Here is a 23,164-nt window from a genome sequence, read left to right on the forward strand (position 1 = left end):
TGCATGTAGTGCACAGACAGTCATGTAAACACAATACCCATATTAATAAAATTAAAATGAGTATTTAAAACAAGACAAAAACATTAAAATATTCTTTGAGAATGTCACCACTTGTTGCTGCTACTGGGCCATCTGCCTGTCTTCTTGACCACTTTTTAGTCCACAGTAGATACCAATACTCCAACCCATCAGAGACCCACACCACAAGAACCTAGCAAAAACACCTTGGCGAACACATTTATTTAATATGGGGTGGGGTATTGCTGTCTCTGTCAGTGTGTATGGGGTGTTAGGGAGACAACCAGAGGGACTTCTGAAGTAAGAGGCTGTTCTGGCCCCAGGCTGGGGGTCAGAGAGCAGACTGAGGGTGTAAGGGAGGGTGTGTAAAGGAGTTAGGGTGAAGCTCTGCACACATCCTTGGGACCAGTCCAGGCCCACCCAGTCACCAAAGCAAGAACCGAATAAATAAAGTGCAACCGTGGGGTTGGGGAGGAAGGGAAGGGCATTGGGCACATCCATGCCCACGCCCACATTCAGTGCTGCCGGGTCTGGCCCACCTCTTAGCCAGACCCTCTTGTCCAATCACCCCTATGTCCGTCCCTCCATGAGCCAAGCAGGGCCCTTGTGCAGCTACTGGAGGTATCGATAGGCCTTAAAGCAGTGGTTGCCAGCATCAGCCACTACTACGTGGCCATCCGAGGTCAATGCCAAGCCCTGTGGGCCATACAGTGGCTCTGCAGACGTGTTGATATAGGACAGGAAGGAACCAGAGCTGTCGAATACCTGAGGAAGATGTGGAGAATGGAAACAGAAGTAAAGTCAGGCAGAGAAGAGTCTGTGTGGGGAAGGACAGAGGCACAGAGAAAGCCTCTCTCAAGCCACCCCTGGGCCTAACTCACCTGTATGCGACTATTGCCCCAGTCAGCCACGATGATGTTTCCATTGGAATCCACAGCTACTCCCGTGGGGGCATTGAACTGTCCATTGCCCTCGCCATGTGAGCCAAATTTGAAGAGGAACTCTCCATCAGCACTGTACACCTGGTGGAGAAGGGGCTAGGGACTGGAGACCTGACCTCAGGCAGAGGGCAAGGCCTTGGAGGGTGGGGTAAAGCTCTAAGGAGAATTCTCAGATCTGCAGCTTAGCCCAGAAATTCTTCCCTGAGATCATACTCTGTATCCCACTGCCCAGCTGATGCTTCCCTGGGGGAGTGGTCCTTCTCCTTTCTCTATTTCAACAGTGCTACTACCTACCACCCTGCTGGGACAGACCATTCTCCATCCCACCCTCTCAGCTTGACACAAACAGACAGACACATCCCTGGATCTGTCTCAAATACATGTCTCAAGGTCTGGGCGATCTTACTTCCCACCTAGATCACTGTCTCTAGCACTGCCCTAGTCAGAGTGACCTTTCTTTTCTTTTCTTTTCTTTTCTTTTCTTTTCTTTTCTTTTCTTTTTTTAAGATTTATTCATTTATTATATATAAGTACACTGTAGCTGTCTTCAGATACACCAGAAGAGGGCATCGGATCTCCTTACAGATGGTTGTGAGCCACCATGTAGTTACTGGGAATTGAACTCAGGACCTCTGGAAGAGTAGTCGGGTGCTCTTAACCGCCAAGCCATCTCTCCAGCCCCCAGAGTGACCTTTCTAAGACACACAGGGGTTCATCATACCCCTGCCTGCAATTCCTTAAGCACTTCCCACAGCTCTTAAAAAGGGAGCCAGCCCCTTCACAGGGCACACAGGTCTCAGCCTCACCTTGCAGCAGTGTACTAAATCTGAAGGACCTACGGTTTCCAGAGCATGATGCCAACTTCCATGTAGGTCTTTTCCTGCCTGCCTGCCTGTCTATCTGTCTGTCTCTCTTTCCCCCCTCTCCCTCCCATATATATATGGCAGCACATATCTCAGGTAGTCCTTGAGTTCTTCATGTAGACAAAGGTGACCTTGAACTGCTGATCTTTTTGCCTCCACCTCCAAGCACTGGGATTACTGGTGTGTATCACCACACTTAACGTCTTCTGTGTCCTTTGCTTCAAACTCCCTCCTTCTCTATTTTTTTGTTAATTTTACTGGTGCTTCAGGTCTTCCCTTATATTGAAGTCTTCTGCTCAACTCTCCCACAGTTCCCTGTACCTATCCCAGAATCTATTACTTTAGATTGTGACTTCCTGGTTGTCTCCTCTACCCCGACCTACACAAACCAAGAAGACAGGGAATGTGTTTGTTTTGCTTACATGAATTCCCAGCTTCTAGCATAGCGCCTGGGACAAAGTAGCCATGCCATAAATGTTTATTGGTTCAATGAAGGATTTTAAGGGGGTTTGAAAGAGGAGAGAAATAAGTTTTTTGAAGAGGAGGGGTGACTGGAACAGTGGTCATAGAAGGGGAGGACACTGACCTTCACTGAATGGTTGTGGAAATCCGTTACTACAATCTCATTCTTGTTGTTCACAGCCACAAAGTGGGGCCCTGTGAACAGAAAGTACGGGATGGGTTTCAAAGCATTAAGCTGACGCACTCTGTCTGGTGAGGGATAGGATCCTGAGTGATAAATTCTGTCTCTGGGAGGATGGAACTAGGCAGTAGGAAAGGGGAATTAAGGGTCAAGATATAGAAGGAGTCTTTACATCCAGAGGACCCTGGGAAATTCTATAGAACTAGAGCATCTCAGTCTGGATCTTGGAGTTGTTTTCTCATACCTGCGAAGTGGCGGTCAGTGGCCCCACGGCCTCCAAAACGCCCAACAAGCTTGCCATTGGGCTGGAAGGTGAAGACACAGCAAGACTTGTTATCCACCACAATGATATGCCCATTCCGGTCCACAGCCACTCCCTTGGGCCCCATGAGGCGGCCAGCTCCAATTTTGGTCTGTAGGAAACGCACACATAAGGACTTTATCCTGTCTAGAATACTAGGGATGGCCTGGCATCAAAGCAGAATCTTAAGCCGGTGATAGACCACTTCAGGGCCTAACCTAGTAGCATGGCCTTCTGAGCAGGTCACCACGGGTTCAGAGCACAGCAACAGCAAGCTTCTTCTCACCTTGAACTTGCCCTCAGGAGAGAAGATGCTGACCCAACGGTTGTCATAGTCTGCCACAATAATGTCTCCATTGGTGTCCACTGCCACACCCGTAGGACGCTGTAGTTGCCCAGGCGAGCGCCCACGGACTCCAAATCGGAACTTGAACTGGCCCTCATTGGAGAAAACCTGGAGTAGAGGAGCAAGGGAGGGCACAGGGAGGAGGGGAACACTGTGGGTACAAAGGAAAGGGTGCTGGGTCCTAGCAGGATCCCATTTATTTATTCATCCACTCAACAAGTATGTGCTCACACCATCCAGGGGTACGGAGAAACCTGGTGAGAGCTACCTTAAGGATATGCAGTAGAGGTATGAAGGGGGTATGAAAACACAAAAGGGATGGTGGGTATGGTGGGAAAAGGCACCAAGAGAAGGAGATATGTGAGCCAACAGCCAATAAAGATATCAGTTGATGAACCGTCCACAACGATCTGTGAAAGGTACAGAGGCTAGCCAGTGTGAGCCCCGTGTGAGGACCTCACTGGTGTGGCTGCAGTAGTCAATGGGAATTACATCTACCCTGGCTATAATGAAGAGCCACTGACAATTTATGGCCAGAGAAGCAACAAGATCAGATCTGCTTTTACAGAAATAGTCTGGACTGGAAGTCAGCCAACAAGTTAGAGGCTGAAGCAGGAATCCAGATGAGAAACAGTGAAGTTTCAGACCAAGGAAATGACCTGTAGGGAAGCAGATGGATTTGAGAGAAGTACAGGAAAAAGACCCAACAGAATTCCCCGGCCAGCTGGAAAGGGGTAGGTAAGGAGAGTGGACAAGGAGGTAACCTTCTGCACAGAATAAATCCTCTTTTTAGTTTTTTATTTTATGTGTATGGGTGTTTTGCCTTTCTGAATCTCTATAAACCACCATTGCAGGTATCCATGGAGCCCAGAAGAGGGCACCAGATCCCCTGAAATTGGAGTAAACAGACAATTGTGAGCTGCCACGCGGTTGCTGAGAATTGAACCCTGGTCCCCTGGAACAGCAGCCAGTGCACTTAACCTCTGAGTCCCCTAGAATGAATCTTTCTATCTCCCCTTCTACTCCTCCTCCGCCTGAGCCTCACAAGATGCTAAGATCTCTTCATCTTAAAGTGTCTCTGTTAATCTTTTCCTCTTAGATTACAGCATCTAATTTAACAGCTCTGCTACTCATTGCAGAATTCCTACAACACACCATTTTGTTATGGCCTCTGGGGACACAAGATGGACGGATCAGAGCCAAGAAGCTACCACAGAGGGCTCAAGTTTCTGAGTCTTGGACATAGTGTTCACTTCAGCCCTGCTCTCCCCTTTCTTGCTGGGCCACCCAGGGATAGATCTCCCAGACCTAACTGACCACAGCATATCACTTCTTCTGACATGGACCTTGTAGCAAGCCTTCACTTGGTCAGCCAGCATAGCACTTGGGGTCTGCACTGGTCCTATGCAAAGTCAGAATTGTCAGCAGAAGAAAGGAAGTACCCGAGGGTAAAAACCAGAAGTGACCGGACTAAAATGAGCAGGTCAGCAGTGAGGTGGTCCATGATGCCACCCACCTCCTGCTGGCAGTTTTGATTCAGACTCGAGAGTAGGGTTTGGGAAGCCTCATTCTTCTCATCCTTTCTCACACCCCTATTAGAACTAGCCAATTCCTATTTACCTTTAGAATTCTAAATTTCCAGGTCATTCTTCAGAGTTTCCACTTTGTTCAAATCAATACATGCATGTAAAGTTAGGGCCCTACAGTATGCATTTTATAGCTTTCTTTGTAACAACTGTCACTTTGTAGCTGTATCTGTGACCTGCCCCTTCTAAGGAGGCAAGCCCTGCTTGGAGCTGGTGCTGCCTCTGCTTTGTCTGCCACAGCATTTTCTGCTACATGTTGCTTCTGGCATTCACTAGGCATTCAACCAACAAAAGAACCCCCAATTCAATCTCAGGCCTCAAAACTCAATAGGGATAAAAGTGACCTCTTCAACTTAAAAGGGGCCGGCTTCTTAATGGGAACACCACGTTTGCAGCCCACCAAGTCCCTCCATTCTCCATCCCATCCCTCTTTACCATGACACTGGTACTCAGCAAGAGCTGCCACACTGCTCCCCTCACAGCACTAGAATTTGCTGGACTCTTCAGTTTGGCCTCCACATCTCTCCTAGACCTGGCAACATTAAGTAGATCTCTGACTTCAAGAATCTCAATGGAAATGACAAAAGAGAGAGAGAGAGAGAGAGAGAGAGAGACAATAGACAAGACCAACAAACCAACCCAGAGAAGGAAAAGTGTGAAAACCACCACAGCCAAGGGCTGGGGGAGATCAAAGGAGAATGTGACCGGCACACATCGTAATGGATATTCCCAGAAAGAGTTCGAGACATTTTCAGACTAAGACAATGATTCAATGCCAAATGTTTACAAATTAAGTTGTTCATTCAAAATCATGAAGTGTTGTATGAGTGCGCTCTGTCAGCAGGGTTCCACCCTGCCTGATTGAATAAGCTCACAAGGACCCCCAGCCTCATGAGCAAATGGGGGATCATATCTTATCAGTCCCAAGTAGCCCAGAGTAAGAGACAAGTGCTCAGCCTTGGAATCCAAGAAGCTTCCAGCAGCTATGATGCCAGGGTGGACTTAGGAATGGAGAGTTGAGCAAGAACTGTTACAGAAAAGCAGGTATTTGGAAGACAGGACTATGCCAGGCCTTTCTCACAACCCTTCACTAGACAGTCAAGTAGCACCAGCCTTTCTGCATATTGTGATAAGTGCCCAAGTGTTTGCACAACATGACAGATGTTCACAAATCTCAACCTTTATGCTAGAAAGCATTTCTACCTTAAAGGGAAGAAGGGGGTGAGGCTAAAGGTGATCCTGAGTAGAATTCCAGATTACCCCAGAACTCCCAAGTTTCCCTTCATTATCTAGGCTGGCCCCAAATCCCTTCCTGGGTTTCTCTGTTCCTCTAGCCTAAGAAAAATTGAGGTAGCAGGCCTGATAACCGGACTGCAAGAGTTTCTGCTAGGTGGACTGGGGTAGGAAGTTGCTGAGAGTGACAAGAAAGGCAGAGCTGGATTCATAGCAAGGCTATTCAGGCAGGGTCAAGAAATTTAAAGCTATTTTAAAATAAGGATCTTCAGAGTTAAGGTTTAGCTGCCTGAGAATACATTTCTAAGAACTGAGGTACACAATTGCAAATCTCACAGGGTAAAATCAAAATTCTAAAATCATTTCCAAAACAATTTGCAATCTGACTTCAGTCACCTTAAGTTCCAAATAGCAAGCTTCTGGGAGCCAGGATGGGATGGGAACTTCCGGCTTTCTTACCTTCTTGACTTTGTTTACAGTCCATACGCAGACAATGATACATTTAACAACAGCTAGGTGTTAGGTATAGTACATTTAATACTCTCAACAATCCTGAGAAATGTGTTTCCTAATTTTACACATCAGCTAACTACAGTGCCAAGAGGTCACATGACTTGCTAGTACAGGGAGAGCCAGGATTCAAGCTGAGGTGTCTGGTTTCAGGGCCTATGCCCTCAATCACTATCTACCACACTCATGTCCACTGTGCTAGGATCTGTGCTTTCTGCAAGGGATGTAGAGAAGGGAAGCCATGTTTTCTGGATGTAACAAAGAGCTTGATACATCAGAGACCATGGACACTGAGTATGACTGGCATCTAAATAAGCTGCCAGAGGTACAAGGAAAAGAAAGATGGGTACAAAACCACATGGGGTTGTGTGCTACCCTCCTGCTGATGAAAGGTGCTCTAGCCAACTAGATGGCTGCATTCTCCAGGCGGATAGCATACTCTGGAGCCAGGATGGTATGCTGGAAGAGAGCTGGGAAGGGCAGGTCTGGAACTTAAACCAAGACAAAGGACACCAGCAAGCAGGAAGCTCAAGAACAGACAGAGGAAGACAGGAGCTGCCGATCTAGGAGCAGTCTTAAGATGTCTGGAAGGGAAAGGCCACGAGCACAGGAACCCTGCCCTGACTGAAGGACCTGGACGCTATTTTGGCCTGGGTGGGAAAGAGGTATGTTGATTCACTGCTCTTTAGGACAGTACTGACTGTGGGTTTCACCTTCGGGCGGGAACCTGGAGAACCGTGCAGTGAGAGCCCTCTGTGGCATTGAAGGGGCGAGGTAAACGGCTCACCTGAATACATTGGTTGTTGCTGTCTGCTACCACTATTCGGCCACTGCTAGCAGCGGACACGCCCTGTAAATTGGTGAATTCACCTTTCTCCCTTCCACGACTGCCTGTGAGAAAGACATGAGAAGGAAAAGATGAGTGAGCCTCACTCCCCTCCTCCCCAAGGCCCCTGCCTGAGCGAGTTCCCACCATCCTTTCCTGGGCCCCCACCAGCCCCTCCCTTCAACCTGCCCTTAGCCTTCACTTGGCTCTGTGCTCGGCCCTCCTACCAACACGAAAGACGAGTTCATCCTCAATTGGATTGTCTTTCCGTTTGCCACCGGTGCTGTACATGGAGCTCGGCCTACGCACTGCCTTCTGGCGCACATGACTGCCAGGACCACCGGGAGACTTGACCCGGCGCTTCACATCATCTGGGGAAGGTGGCAAGTCTCCGGGTCTCAGGGCACGCACACGGAAAGGGCTGCCACGCACCGGCTGTCCATAGAGCAGCACTGAGAGGAGCAGGTCGCCTTCTGTACGTGCTGTGTACACCAGCTCATATGTGCCATTTTTGTGGTCCACCACCGGTACCGCAAGGCGCACGCCATCGGGGCCAGTGATCTCTGCACACAGCTCTGCGCTGCCCGTGCGCACCAGCCGCCCATCTTTGTCTTTGGTGGTGACAGTGAGTGAGGCAGGCTGGCCAACCAGTGCCTGGCGCAGGCCCTCGCCGGTGGCCACTGTCTCGTGTGCAGTAGCACTGGTGGTGAGCAGTGCACCCAGATTGAGCACCGATCTCCGCAACCCATCTACTTCAAGGACCAGTTCCAGCTGTGCATTCTCATGGGGCCTTTCTGGGAAGGCCTGAGCTGCCAGAGCAGCCAGCCTCTCTCGCATGTGCTTTCTTACTAGCAAAACCTCAGGGGCAGAGCCCAGTCTCAGTGCCTGCTCTGCAAAGCTGCAGCTACTGCCAATGTGTTCCTGACCCTGGCGCAGTGTGTCTAACTGTGTCTGCAACACCTGTGGAAGAAGAAGAGAAGCGGTGAGTGTGCAGACTGGCAAAAAAGAAAGGCACTGGGATTACTGATGAGCTTGTAGTATCACAGCAGGAAAGAAATACACAGAGATACGTGTGACAGGGAGGCAGATGAGCGCAGCAATGACAGACCACGCCAATGCATGTGGACAGGGAGGCAGAGGAGCGCAGCAATGACAGACCACGCCAATGCATGTGGACAGGGAGGCAGAGGAGCGCAGCAATGACAGACCACGCCAAGAGGCAAAACGAAGACTGGGAAAAAGGAACCCTTATGTGGACAGTGGAGACAGTAAGACCACCTCATCACAGACCACGGTTAGGCAAGGTGACCTGACGCACCTTCTGCTTGGCCCCACAAATGCTCTCCAAGTCGCTGACCAGAGCCTGCTTGCGCTGCTGCAGAGCTTGCTCCAGGTCCTCAAAGGCTGCACTTATCTGGGCCAGGGCCTCTGCCTTGCGCTCTTGCAGCTGCTGGCTGATGCCCCCAACCAAGGCGATAGCTGCAGACAGCTGTGGCAATCTGAGGAGACGAAACATCTCATACAAGGATGGCTGGAGGGTGTCCTGGCCAAACCAGGCCTTTTCAAAGAGGGCCTCACTATCTATCGCCCTCTGAGAGATCCCCTACTTGACTTTCAGCCTTCTATTCCTGCCTTTCCCAGACCCTTTCTTTCCCCTCCCCGGGGCCCCTGCCCTGTCCCTGCTGAGGCACCAGACCCTAGAAGATGCCTACCGGCCACGCACAGCTTCAAGCTGGCGCTGTAGAGCTGCCTTGTGCTGCTCCACCACGTCCCGCAACAGCACTGTGCCGTGTTCACGGTGCTCCCCTGCGCGGCACTCACCACACATGGCAGTCTCACAGGCCTCACAGTAAAACTCCATCGTCTGGTGGTACAAGGGCTCCTGTGAGGCGACAGCCACACTACACTTCTTTGTCCCCACCCTTCTGGCCCTCTTCACCCCGGCAGAACCCCTCACCCACCACAACCCTACCCTTATCAACTTTCCTTCTCCTCCCACCCCAAGTCCTGGCCTCACTGGGCCTCGCTTGGGCCCACCTTGCCTTCATGGTTGGGGCAGGAGAGAGGGCGGCCAGCCACTGCGCTGAGGGGGTGGGGGTCTTCAGGGTCGTGGGCCCCATCAGGTGCCTGCTGCATGGCCTCCATGAGGCTGCTGATGAAGAAGTTGTTTTGTAGGGCTGAGACACCCTGTTCTGGGAGGATGGATGTCTGCCGGCATACTGGACACGAGAGTGTCAGGCTCTGAGGAGGGATGTAGTTCTGGAGACATCTGGCCAAGGAGAAGGGAGAGTCAAAAGGGGAGTAGCAAAGCACCCCTCATAAATGCCTAACCCCTTTACAGAGGTGTGCGATTAAGATTTCATTTTGAGGCATCTTTGTGTGGTGCACACAGGCCTCATCCACCAGCAGGTGTTAAAAGGCCTCTGAGGACTGAGCAGAAATTCATCCCTGGTCTCTCTAAGAACAGACGTGTCTACATTCCTTCGTTTGAACAAACAAAAGCTCACCTTTCACAGGTGTTTACCAAACCTCAAGAAAATATGTAGCCACTAGTCCTAGCCCTGTTAACTCATTAAACATTTACCAACTGCTTATTCTTGCCAAATTTGTATCAAGCTCTGGGGATAAAAAAATAAAACACAGTGCTAGCTTTTAAAATAGTTCTAGTCTTCAGAGGGAAACAAAGACAGAATTAGAGTTTAAAGATTAAAGACATTGGTCCTAGAGCTAGTGTGCCTCCATTCAATTTCCAGGTCAGGAACCTAATCTACTTGTGACCCCTGACAAGTTACTTTCACAAACCAAGGAGTCTTTCCTTATAACATGGAGACAGTACAGAATTCGGTCACACAGGGGAGTAAATGTAAGAGGCCCGCTTACATGTAAGGGGGTTAAATGTAAAGCCTGGCCTACAGAAGCACAATTCACAAAGAGCACACACAGGAGATGGGGAGTGTACACAGCGCAGGTAGGTGGGGAAGAGGCCAGGAGACGTTTCAGAGGTAAACGCAATCTGTGTGGAGGAATAACCATTCGGCCAAGCAGAGAAAGGTGGAGGGAGGGGAAGAATGGTACAAAAAGCACTTTAGCAGGATAGGGACAGCATGGACGACAAGAGAAGAGGAGGAGCCTAGCTGTGGATCCCAGCAGCAGTGGGCAGCAACAGGAGGGCGAGTCTGAGGGGGACATGACAGCAGGTAAGTCAGGGCACTGTCACAGAGTTACCATTTACGAAGGACATGCGTGTTGGACACTATGCTTTGTACTCGTGTGATGGGGCAGAGCAATGGTGAATGGTCAGAGGGATCAAGATAATGCGTACTGGAGCCTAGATTTAAATGCAGAGCAAGGGTGTGCTTAACCAACACACTCATGATATTCTAGACAGGAGGTGAGACAGACCTGCATTCGGGGTATGGGCGGGAACACATTTATATTGAAGAAGCATGGCCAGGCATGGCAGCACACTCCTATCATCCCAGCACTCTGGAGATGGATAAGAGGACTGTCTCAATTACACCGTCAGCCTGGGCTATGCAATGAGACCCACTTGGGATTGGTGGTGGAAGCTCAGATTTAGGAGTAAGGGGGGAAAAGGGAGAAATGGGAAGCAGACAATGGCGAGTAGACATGGAGAGTGAGGGAGACCAGTCTTAACTGGCTCCCCCTCCTAGCTTAGGCATATCAGACAATGAGGATGGCACACATCAAAATGGCACACAGAAGAACAGCACTGGTGAGAAGGGGGGCTAAGAGACAGAGATGGAGGGAATCAACATCAGCCAAGACAGAGGAGGGCGGAAAAGAAGATGTAGACACTGGTAAGAGAGAGCAAAGACGAACGTGAAGAGCAGAGGGCATGGGCGGAGAGGCTGGAGGAGTGACTGTCTGGTCAGCAATGTGGGCCCGGAGGAGGGAATGACTCATGGGGTGGGAAGTGGCTCAGGAGTGGAAAGTGTCCACTGCATTTGGCAAACATGAAGAGACTTTTCTCTGGGAAGGTGACAGCAATGGCTGCTGCAGGATAAGGGGTGGGGGGAAGTCTGAATGATACAAGTTGAAGGGTGGAGAGGGGCTGGGCAGTTGAGTGGGAGGGGGTTGAAGGACCAGATGGTGCTGCAAGGAGACAAGAAGATATTTTTTCTCTGCTAATAAGGGGTACCTTATTTGATTTTGCAGTCTATCCAACCTACTACTGGGCCACTATCTCCAGCCCATTATAATGGGGATTTGAGCTTCTCTTTAAGCTAAAGTTAGCAGTAGAGAGAGAGTGATGGTAGAGACTAGGAAACCAGTAAGACAATGTTTTGGGGATGGAGGGAGGCTTGGTTGGCCTAAAGGGGAGGCATGAACCCCATCTCTGGTAAAAGGAAGGAACACAGGAAGGGTGGCTTTAGCAGAAGAGCACAGGGATAGAGTCAGAAGAAGAGTGCCTAACATCTCAGGCAGGCTCAACTACAGAGCGAAGACTGGAGGAGTACGGGAAGACGTGGCTGGGATTAGTCACTGAGGGAGGGAAGCGTGATGATTACTAGAAGTGGACAGCAGACTATAGGCGACCGTGCTCGGAGATGGTGAATCTACAGAGGAAAGACACCCACAGTGCAAACTGTCCTGTATCCCAGACTCTTCTCTCGCTCTTGCCTATGCCTTCTGTTCTTAATTAAAATGTAACAAACATTACATGTCGGGTATGATCTTAAGTGCTTTACAAATAATAACTGGTTTCCCTGTGACCTACTTCTCCCTGAAGTCCCTCCCAGTAGAGAGTGGTTTTTGTTTCATGCTCCACATTCCTTAGGGCCAGAAGGTGGGGTTGACTCCTCCTTCTTCCCAATTGGAACATTCTAAGTGTCTGCAGCTCCTTTGAAGCTGCTCTCTTCTGCCTATGCCCACCCCCACCCCTGCTGCTGTCTCTGCTGACCTAAGAGTTGTTTCTTCACTTATTGAAGTGCTTTTCCTGACTCTTCTGTACCCCTCATTCCCTCATGTTCTGCACTGTTCTCAGTGGCTCTGACGTCAACGATGGCCCATCTCCATCAGGGGTTCTTCATCCTTGCTTCCTCGCCACCCAACTGTTCCCTCACTCCCTCTCATCCGTCCATTCGAATCTCCCACTCCCACCCACATCTCATCAATGGCCACCTCTTGACTCTGAAATCTAACAATGCTCATCCCACTATTCTACCTCTTTTCCTTCCACGCACCTTGAAGCTGATGCAGAACTCCTATTGTCAACATCCCTGGACTGCCACAGTTTCCATCTGGTCTTGTTTCTTCTCTTGCTCCTTTAAAATTCACTCTCTATACAACTAACGAGCTTTTTAAAAAGTCTAGTTCAGGCCAACATGATGCCACACACCTGTAATCGCAGCACTTGGGAAGCTGAGGCAAGAGGCTCACCTGTTCAGTGCCAGCCTGGGCTACACAGAGACTCTCATATTCTACTACCTCCCAGCTCCTGCCTCACTAGCACACACTGCCTTTTCTGGTCTCTTATTTGCTTATTTACCTTTTACTGTTTACTTCTTTTCCTTGTTATTATTTTGTATTTTTTCCCTTTGAGACAGAGTCTCACTACATAGCCCCTCTAGCCTCCAAACTGACAAGAATTAAAGGTGCATTCTACCACACCAGATTTGTTTACTTCCTAAGGCAAAGCTTTTCTATTGCCAGCTTCCTTCTCTTCTCTCTTTTATATGTTGGGTAGCCTTGGCTATATTCCTTTGTGATTGAATGACTCAACCTTCGTTTTCTCCTAAAATGGGAATGATGTATCTTTTGGAGCTGGAAAGATGTCTCACTGTAAGAGGACTTGCTGTGCAAACGTTAAGACTTAAGTTTGAATTTCCAGCACTCACATAAAAAACAGGCATAGCCGTACATGCCTATAACCCTAGCAGTGGGGGAGGGGGGAGAGGGATGGAGACAGCAGATCCCAGGAACCCACTGGCAACAAACCTAACCAAACAATGAGTTCAATAGAAGACCCTATTTTAAGGCAACAAGGCAGACAGTAATGAAGGAAGACACCTGACATCTTCCCATGGTTTTCACATGATGTATGTGAACTCACACACCAAAAAAATGCACCCACTCATATACCATACACATCCAAAGGGGAAAAAAATAACATATCTTAAGTAAAATAATATATGCAAACCATGTAGAAAATCCATGGGCAACTGTAAGCAGTCACTTATTTGCCCCAAGAGTGCCCGGTGATCTAGGCATATAAATGCAGAGGCATTCAGTTACGGCTGTGATGTAGCACTGAGCCTCTGAGGCATAGGCTTGTCAAAGGACAAAAGAGTGAGGGAAGTGGGCCAGGGACAGTTAGATGATCAGCTGTAGGTCTGAGGATGGACAGAGAAGATAGGGAAGCAGGGGGTGGTGGCCCGTGGGAAGAAAGGGAGCAGCCAAGGAGCCAAGGCTTTAGAGCGAGTCAAAGGTGTGAAAATAATAGCATGCTGGAAGGAGCTAGAAGAAGGGCTGGAGTTCACAATCAGAGTCAGACCAAGTGGGTTGAGGCCCACAGGCTGATGGAAGACTGGATGGGCAGGAAGGCCTCTTTGCCCACGGGTAAACAGGAAGGAGACAGTAAAGCTGGAATCTCAAAGGGCAGGGCTGTCAGGGAAGGAAACAGATGGAAGGTTTGGAGACTCTGGTGAGAAGGCCTGGGGACTACGACCTCTAAGACACAGCCATGAAATGAGAGGTCAGAGAGAAAATGCTGCCAAAAAAGAACGTGAACATGCAGAAAACCACGCGGGGTTCTTGGGTGGTTCTCGGGTAAGATGACTTTCCTAATGGGCTTATGGAGCCTACCTCCCAGACCACTGCTAATCATGCACTCTGCTCCGGCTTCCCAGGGTTCCTCATAGGCCCCTTATCAATCACATTCCCCAGGCCGCATGGCCTTGCTGAGTTTTCCATTCTTTAGCCTGCTCTTAAATTCCATTTACCCAACTCCTGGGATGCACAGGATTCGACAAACTTTAACGGATCACTAAGCTCACGCAGTTGAATACTGCACCTGCAGAATTTACTGGGGTGTAACTCATGAGTCTACAGTGCAGCTCTCTAAATATCTGATTGCTAACCCCCTCACTTTACTACAAACCCTTAAATCATAAAGGTCATGTCTATAGGGCTGGACATGGTGGCATAGCTCATGCCTTCAATCCCAGCACTTGGGAGGCAGAGGAAAACAGATCTCTGTGCGCTCAAGGCCAACCTGCTCCACATAGTAAACTCTAGGCAAGACAGGGCAATACAGTGAGATCTTGTCTCAATAAATTCGTAAAATAAGATCCTTTTTTTTTTTTTTATTTTTTTTTATTTTGCTCCTCAGTGCATACTCAATCACTTGGATAGGGTCTGACACATAGCAGTCACTCAATAAAGAAATATTAGGAGAATGAAGGTAGGATGCATAGAAGCCTAGAGGCTGGGCTTCAGTAGAGGCAGGGAAGAACAGACCTAATTGCAAATATCCATCCTTCCATCAGTCACAAACTATGCTGGCCCCAGTGCTGCTTGGGAGTCTCAGTGCTGATTTCTCCTCTGGCTGCCTTGAGATCTGGGATGGAGACGACAAATCCTGACTCTAGGCGACTCTCTGGCCCAGTATTCAGAGTTCTCTCTGAATCCTGATTCTCTCATAGCTTATTGCAACCAAATCCTTATCTCCTGCAGGATGGGGTTCATTTGTCCCTCTCTCCCATGTGTGCACACTCCGCTTGTCTATAACGTGGGTTTTCCTTGTGGGGGTCAGGGGGAGGGGCTGCAGGCCCTTGTCTCTCCAGTCGTTCTCCTCACCTTTCGCAGAAGGTGTGTAGACAAGGCAGAACTTTGGGGCACCGGTACCGATCCAGGCAGATACTGCATACCAGAAACTGCTTGTCCATTGGCTGCACCTCCGGGCCAGGGCTGTCCTCCCTCTTTGCCATGGTGACCACAGATGGTTCCTGCCACTAACACCAGCCTGTGTACAGAGAAATAGTTAGCAGCAGGAAGGCCAGCAGTCCCTCTCTCCCCACCATATCTCCTGCAGAGAAATGTGCCCCTTTCTTCCCTGCAGGGACAGGACAAGGTGGTGGCTGAAGTGCGTGGGCTGTGTAATTTCTGAGCATGAATGGGCACTATTTTGGAGCACAGACTTGGGGTTACACTGGATTTTAAAGGCTCTCTTTTGGCATCTTGGTGATCCTGGATCATTCCTATCTACGAGTGTCAGTTTCTAAGTCTTAGTAATGCAAACCCTAATTCCCATCTCACACCCTTGTTTTCAGAGCCCGAGAGAGAGGTACATGTCAAGGACACAGTACAGGAATAACTCTTCACTGACACCCTAACTCTTATTCTACTAAGCATGCCTCCACCTGGCCTCTAAGAGTCATTGAGATAGCTCACCCCCCTATCACTTAGCACAACAACCTGGGGGTGCTTTATTGAAGTTAAGGATGACTCTCAAGCACTCCTTTCTCCTAAATTCCTAAGTGTTGCTCCCATTTCAGGCTGCCCGAGTTCTCTACTAGGAATGCAGTAACTGGTGTTCTGCTCCTAAGCCTATCCACCACCCCTTCCTATCTCCCACCCCTTCTAACCAGAGGGGATTTTCTGAACACAGATTTGACCCTACCATTATTCCTCTTAACTTCCTTCAATGGTTCTCCACTGTCCAGAGGAGAAAATCCTTAAACTGGCCCTAGAGGCTGGGTAGCAACACTTTGTCCACACCTTCCATTCAACCTCTGGTCTCACACTGTATGATCTGTCGTAACAGTTTCACTTCCTAGAAAACCATGTTCTCTGTTTCTGTAGTTATTCATTCTGTTCCCCTCTGCCCTCAATCCCTCGCCTAACTTTCATGTAAATGTCACTTCCTTTAGGAAGACCAGACTTCTCAAAGTCTGCGTTAGGTGCTACCCCTGTTCCTTGTACTTCCTCCATCCTAGACCTTACACTATAATTTTGCTACTTCTCTGCTCCCTTCCTATGCAGTGTTCTTGAAAGCAGGCAAAACATTTTACTTCTCTATTTCTAGGACTTAGCAAGGACTGTGTTGCAAAGATGATCAATCTTTACCGAACTGGATAACTAATTCAAAACATTCAGTAAGTGGCTGCTGTGCATACACACTGGAAATGCCTGAGTAAAGGTGAGGAAGTGACATGGATAGCTGGGTGTGGTGGTGCACACCTTTAATCCCAGCACGTGGCAGGCAGAGGCAGGTAGGTCTCTGTGAGCTTGAGACCATAGTGAGTTCTAGGATAGCCAGAGCTATATAGAGACCAGTTCTCAAAAACAACAACGAAAAGAACGTATTGTAAGCCATAGGCAGCAAGGAATCCTATGAAGAAAAGTGATGTGACGAGAAATTAAGTTTTTTACTGAGTGATGACACAGGGCTCCGCAAGGAGAGAACGTAAGTAGGGGTACTGGTAGGAAAGGTGGGAAGACTGGGCTGGGCTGAAGCAAAAGTGCGTGAGCATTCTTGGGAGAAGGCTCATACTTAAATGGACTATGTGCTTAAAGCAAAATGAATGCCAGCAAGCACTAAGCTAGGGGACAAAGAGATTATGAAGGACTTGTAGGCATGATAAGAATATTACTTTATCCTAAGATAGACAGAGGGATGAGGCAACTTACAAAGGAAGGAAAACAAACCAGAACACTCTTCTGGTATGACAATTATGGCGGAACAGAGTGAGGGAGGCCATCAGGAAACTACCTCAATTCTTCAGGTGACACTACCTGTGTTACAGAGCCAGAGGCAGAAAGGTAGACTAATGCAAGTAATGTCTGTGAGGTTGAATCAGGACAGTGTCATAGACTGGATGTCAGAGGGAAAAGGGGACACTGATAACAACTCCCCAGTTTCTCAACTGCACAAATAAAGGGCCATGGATAGATAGAAAGAGCTAAGGTGGGGGTCGGGGTGGGGGTGGGGGGCTGCATAAGGGAATGCTGTTCCAGACGAGGTAAGTTTGTAACTATGGACATGATGTCCAGGTAGAGCTCTTAAGTGAGAAATAGAATACAGGCACTCAAGCGAAGTCTGGGCTTGTCATTGATTTGGACTCACTGGTATATTAATGGCCCTTAAAGCAATAAGAATGGATGGGAGGGCGTCTTGGAACAAAAAGTGGAGAGTGATAGTGGGCAGGGTGAAACAGGTTAAAGACTAGAAGTGTTCACTATGTTTGGCTATGGCAGAGTAGTTCAGGCAGAGGCCAGGTCACAGTGATGAGCAGGGGAAGTAAACAAAGTGGGTATTGACAATCCATGACAGAAAGTTATCTATGAAGAGGCTGCAAAACAGGCAGTGACCAGGACCAGATCACCACTGCTATGCCCAGCTTCATGCACCACAGGCTTCTTAAAGACAATGAGTGAATGACAGCCCACAGGCCTCCTCAGGTTTGGGAAGGTATGAGAGGTAGGCTTCCAAAGTGCATTTGTCTGGTGTGTATGTACTGGTGGACATGGGACAGTAAGGAAGGACTCACTCGAGAAAATTCTCTCCTGACGTGGGGACTGGCATTTGGGGGGACTTAATACCAGGGCATCACTAGATGGAGGGAGGGCAGCTTGAGAGCTGGCAGGGCAGGGAGCTTGGAGGCAAACTGAAGCTTGTCTGTAAATGGGAAGGGTGGGAGGTAGAGTACCAGTGGAGGCTGAGCCTGGCTAGGGCAGCTGGACGTTAGGCTGCAGCCCTCTTTAAACCCAGGGGATCTCCCAGCCTGTCACACAGAAGCAGGCATTGGGCTCTGTCCAAGGACCAACAGCTCCTCCCTCCCTTCCCCTTCCTGCTTCAGCTTCCCACTCTGATACTCAGGGCATCACATCTGCTGTGGCCGTGCCCCAGTCTGAATCTAGGATTTGAAAGACTGATTCCCTAGGCTCTTCTCCCTCCTGGGTTACCTCTCTGTTCTACACATAATGCCTCCAACAGGCCAGGACTCAACTGGGCTGTTTATCATGGCCGTTTGGAGGATTCTGGACATAGAACTAGGATGCAACCTCTTTCCCTGGGCATCTTTGTCCCTTATTCCACCCATCTCTTTTATGGCTCAGTTCTATATGCACTTCAGTCCTCATCCAGCATGCAGTGGACACCTCTGCTGGGACACAAAGATAAATGGACACAGCTGAGCCCTCATGGATTCCACAATCGAATAAACAGACTTCTGCAATGCAGTGTGGTGACAAGCATAAGGAAACAGATTGTTCTAGGAGTACAAAGAGAGTCCCCGACCTGGACCGGGGCAGGGATGGGTCCAGAGGAATGGAGATTGAGGATGAGGAAGTTACAGAGCACACGCTGCCTTCTGCCTCTGAAAGCTGCACCTCTCACTGTGGCAGGAGAAGGCTAACTAATGAGATGCAGAGCTAAGCAGGGGCTGCACCACACAATGCTTTGTTGCCCTCATTAAGGACTTTAGACTTTACCCCCTTCCTTGCTAGGGGATTAGGGCTTTATCCAAAGTGCAAAGAAAAGTTTGGTGGTGGTTGGTGGGTGGGGGTTAAGACCAGAATTACAAAAGTAGATTTTTGATTGCTGTGTGGAAAATACAGAGGTCAAGAGTGGAAGTTTAAGAAACCGGCCTGAGGGGGCTGGGGATTTAGCTCAGTGGTAGAGCGCTTACCTAGGAAGCGCAAGGCCCTGGGTTCGGTCCCCAGCTCCGGGAAAAAAAAAAAAAAGAACCAAAAAAAAAAAAAAAAAGAAACCGGCCTGAGGAGGGTAGTTGCTAGGGGAGGCTGAAATAGTTTTCATAGGCAGAAACAGATAGAACGTGGTAACTGGTTTGTTTTATGTGGAGAGAGAGGGTAGAAGAGGGGATTAGAAAGGGTTACTAGTTTTCTAGCTTAGAAACTGGAAGAGTTTGGATGACAAGGTATAAGTCCAGCGTGTAGCACAATTACTCAACGGTGCCCATGAGACATAGCTGAAGTGGAATAGTCCAGCTGTTGCTTAGAAAGGCAACCTCAAGTGTAGAAAAGAGAAGACATGGATTTAGATGTCTTTGGTATAGGAATATTTCTGAAACCACAGGGAGGTGGATGGCACCAGGGTAGAGTGAGAAAGGAGAGCCTGCGACTTGGCACCCAGGAAGGCCAGCATTTAAGATAAAGGCTCAGAATGCACAGTCTGTAGAGAACATTGAGAGGGTCTGGGAGACAGGAATGGCAAAGAGGAAGCAGGCTATCTGGAGACCAGGGGAAGAGGCAGGGATTGTCACTGAAATATAAGAGACCTCGTGACTTAAAGGGCACAAAGAAGCTGCTGTAGCCTCGAGGAGTGTAGTTTCTGGGAGCTGGAGAAGTCAGACTCAGAGAGTTAAGTTGATTTGAACTAGGACTTTGATCTCAACTAGGACTCAATGAATGAGATGTTGCTCATAGAGGGAGAAATATGTTTCAAAGCTTTTCAGTTTTTCCAGATTCTCAAGCATCCAACCTCCTGCCGCCCTCCATGTTCTCCTCCAGTCATACAATATTTCCACTGTGCAGGATTTACACAGCTGTGATCTGGAGGTGACCACAGGCATTGCCGAGGTGTGTATGGGTGTAGGGAGTCAGCTAGGCTCACCTGCTAAATAGGGGCACCACCTACTCACTAGCCTGCAGGTATATTTGATCATTTGAGGCTCAGAAAAATAACAAAGGTCTGTAGGTTGTAGCCTTTGGGCTTTCTCCAAAAGAAAAGAAACAACAATGGCTGAGGGAAAGCCCTAGGTCCTGAGCAACCCTTCCCTTTCCAAAGAAGGGAAGTGATGAAATTCACATTACTAATCTCTCTCACTAATGCCTGACAGAGTAGGTACAAGAAATGTCCCTGGGCACAATCCACAGCAAGCCCTTCATCTAGGAACTAGACACACAAAGTTGGATCAAGTGGCTCCCTACTTTTTTTTTTTTACCTGTGGGAAACTCACCCACACATACATAATGACAAAGTGATAAGGGTCATGAGACTGACAAGTTCAAAATGCTGGGAGCAGGACATTTCTAACTTGGTGGAAAATGGGAAAAAAAAGGAAGAGCTGTCTGAACTGGATCTGGAGGGGAAAACATGGGTTTGATAGGGACCTTGGGAAAACTGCACAGAACAGAAATATGAAACATTTACCAACAGGCTAGTCGTGTAAGAGTAAGACCCCAAAGGGAAGCATCTGAGTCCCACGTTTCATGACTAAGTCCCTCCTTGGTAGTCCCCCACTGCCCATCTCTTACACGTTTAGTTCATGGGGTTTTGCTTCAGTGTCCCTTCTCTGAGTCCATGCTCTGCCTGGACTATCTCATTATTTGCCCCAGTCCTAATTCTCATCCCATTCTAACAACCCCCAAAGTCTTGTGCTGAAAGACTCCCTTGCATTCAAGACCTGTACATCTAATTGCATTTCTGGACATCTTTGCCTGGATGAGGAACAGGAAAGGTCCTAAACTGAACTCCCTTCCTCCTGACCTTCTCTTCCTGCTGTGCCTCTTCTTTCCATAAGACTCAACCATCCCCCAGGCCTCATCAGCCAGAAACCAAGTAATCTCAACTCTGACTTTTCTCTCACCTCCACATACAAGGTTGATGTAACCTTGATGCAAAAATGTGTGAGTTTAAAAAGTCAAGAGATGTATCCATTAGGGCTGGGGTCCCCATGACCCTATGTTTGTGCATTCATTTACACACACACACACACACACACACACACACACAAATACACACACACATACACACACACACACACTAACAGTAATAATCAAAGAAAAAGAGGCTATCGACTTAAACATGAGCATGGGACGGGTTAGTAGGAGCATAACTGGGAGAGGATGAAGGGAGGAGGCAAAGTGATGTAATCTATCTTAATTTAAAATGTATTTTTTTAAGCCATGAAATTTAGGATCTAGTCTTGTCACTAATTCCACCACACAAGATAATATCTAAGCAACTTTGTACTTCATACCCATATTTGTAAAATGGGAGAAAAGAGAGTCTTCTTGTTCTCAAAAATCAAGGCTCCTTCAGACTGCAAGGTGCCCATGACTAGATCCCAACACAAACTACCTTGAGGATTTGACTGCTAATTTCCATCACACGTTAGAGTGCTCACAGGCTGCCCCCCTTCTTGCTTTACAAAACGAATGTTTTCTGAGCTTGTCACCCGCTGCATTCACCCTGGCATTCTTCTCTATAGCACTCACCTATCTTCTGACCATAGGCGATACTACCCCACCTATGGTACTTTTTTCTCAAGTTCTATTAGCAGAAATGCCACTGTCCCCTAAGCAGTTGAATTGGTAACTACCATAAAGTACTCAATAGATGCTGGCGATAGAGTTATGTTTAATCTCGCAAGTCCCTCTCAGCAAAGAGAAGCAAAATCAAAAGCAGAAACAAGACAAAGGAACAAAATTCCGAGAGAGACCTCTATAACACAAGGGAGCTTCCCACAGCACAAGTAGTAAGTGCTCTATCACTGCAGGCATCCAAGCTGAGAGAGGCAGGGCACCTGTCAGGCCTGCAGCTCACATTCCTATTCTGCAGTAAACCAGACCCCTAGGAGATAGGCACTGATGTGCTGCACAGTGTGGCTGAGACCTGGATAACCACCGCACCCGCCCTAAAATCTCAGATCTTCCCTCTGAACCAAGTCCTAGGTTTTTGAGATCCACACTGGACTCCCACACCAGGAACATGCACAGGGCCTGCTTTTCTTTTCTTTCTTTCTTTCTTTTTTTTCTTTTTCTTTTCTTTTCTTTTCTTTTTTTTTTTTTCAGTCAGAATGACCTCCCTGGGGTGCAGCCTGCCCTTCCAACCTGCAACCATCTGTCCCTGCAGGTTTGTGGCACAGGTTCTGAAACCAAGTCCAGAAGGAAGAGGTGGAAACCAGGGAGGGGACAGGAGTCCTCCAGTCAGGGCCCAGGCTGAGGGGGAACTAGAGGGGTCCTTTCCTACAAGAAACAGCCTCTGCAGGAAGCTTCCTGTTCAGCAAGCAGTGCCCGCAGCGGAGGAAGGATGTCCTCCATCCTGCCTGGTGGGTTTCGTTGCCTAAGAAGGACGGAGAAGGGAGCAGGGGTGGAGGCTCTGCACCCGGGAGAAAGGAACCCTTTGGACGAGCGGGGCCACAGGATTCCAGAGTGCCAATCAGCAACCCCACCCACCCACCACCACCACCATCGGCCGCAGCTTTGGGTACCCCCCGCCAACACACAGGCTCCCAAAACCCGCGCTCCTAAAATGAACCATCACCCATCCACCCGCGCCTCCCCCCACCACACCGCCCGCAAACATGGACCTCACGTGAGCAGCCACAGCCCAAAGAATCCCCCGCTGCTCTCACAGACACGGACACGCCTCACGTGGACAGAGACAGGAGCAGCTTTTGAAAAGCATCTGCGCCCCCACCCAAAGACGCTCGGACCCACACACCGTCGCTAGCACCAGGATCCGCACCCCTATACACTGGAGGACTAGACGCACCCTTGGGGCCCGCGCCGCGCACTCACGGCGTGGGAGCGGGATGGGAGTGCAAGGCCCGGACTGCAGCCACTCGGAGCGGCCCGCAGCGCTGCCCCCGCTGCCAGCGCTCGTCCGCCCGGCCCTGCCCGCGGCGCCGCCCCACGTCCCGCGCCTCCGTCTGTCCCCGCGCCGGCGCCGCCGCCGCTGCCGCCGGACCCGTCGCACAGGCCGGAGGGAGGGGCCGGGGCGGGGCTGCGGACCGGTCGGGGGAGGGGGCGACTCCCGAGTGGAAGGCCCGCCCCAACCACGCCCACATCTCTCAGACCCCGCCTCCAGCCCCTCCGCCCCTGCGGCTCCTGGCGCTCCCTATGCAGTGCGGTTGGGAGCTGGCAAGCGGATCCCGGATCTAGGATCTAGGATCCGGGATCCTCTCC

At 49.3% G+C, this 23,164-nt stretch overlaps 1 protein-coding gene across 9 annotated transcripts; it reads right to left on the minus strand.

The window, feature by feature from the left end:
- Positions 1 to 221: 221 nt before the first annotated feature.
- Trim3 (tripartite motif-containing 3) lies at positions 222 to 22,957 on the minus strand. Of its 9 annotated transcripts, none has more exons than XM_087594481.1 (12): positions 22,778 to 22,957; positions 15,089 to 15,254; positions 9,310 to 9,536; positions 8,980 to 9,131; positions 8,586 to 8,766; positions 7,495 to 8,227; positions 7,229 to 7,332; positions 3,053 to 3,220; positions 2,710 to 2,878; positions 2,409 to 2,479; positions 900 to 1,040; positions 222 to 783 (listed from the first exon to the last, which is right to left on the minus strand). In XM_087594481.1, the coding sequence occupies exons 3-12, from the start codon at positions 9,385 to 9,387 to the stop codon at positions 631 to 633; spliced, it is 1,950 nt and encodes a 649-aa protein (XP_087450607.1). In that variant the 5' UTR covers positions 9,388 to 9,536; positions 15,089 to 15,254; positions 22,778 to 22,957; the 3' UTR covers positions 222 to 630.
- Positions 22,958 to 23,164: the final 207 nt, after the last annotated feature.

Source organism: Rattus norvegicus, chromosome 1 (genome assembly GCF_021556685.1).
Source record: "Rattus norvegicus strain SHRSP/BbbUtx chromosome 1, alternate assembly SHRSP_T2T, whole genome shotgun sequence".
NCBI lineage: Eukaryota > Metazoa > Chordata > Mammalia > Rodentia > Muridae > Rattus > Rattus norvegicus.

Bases quoted from the DNA above. Each gene is read 5' to 3' on its own strand.
- Trim3 (XM_087594432.1), bottom strand. From the start codon at position 15,219: ATGGCAAAGAGGGAGGACAGCCCTGGCCCGGAGGTGCAGCCAATGGAC. The intron at 7,333-7,494 runs GTAGGAGGGCCG...TCTTTCTCACAG, and splicing joins TGAACTCGTCTTTCGTGTTG to GCAGTCGTGGAAGGGAGAAA. The intron at 2,879-3,052 runs GTGAGAAGAAGC...CGTTTCCTACAG, and splicing joins CTCCTGAGGGCAAGTTCAAG to ACCAAAATTGGAGCTGGCCG.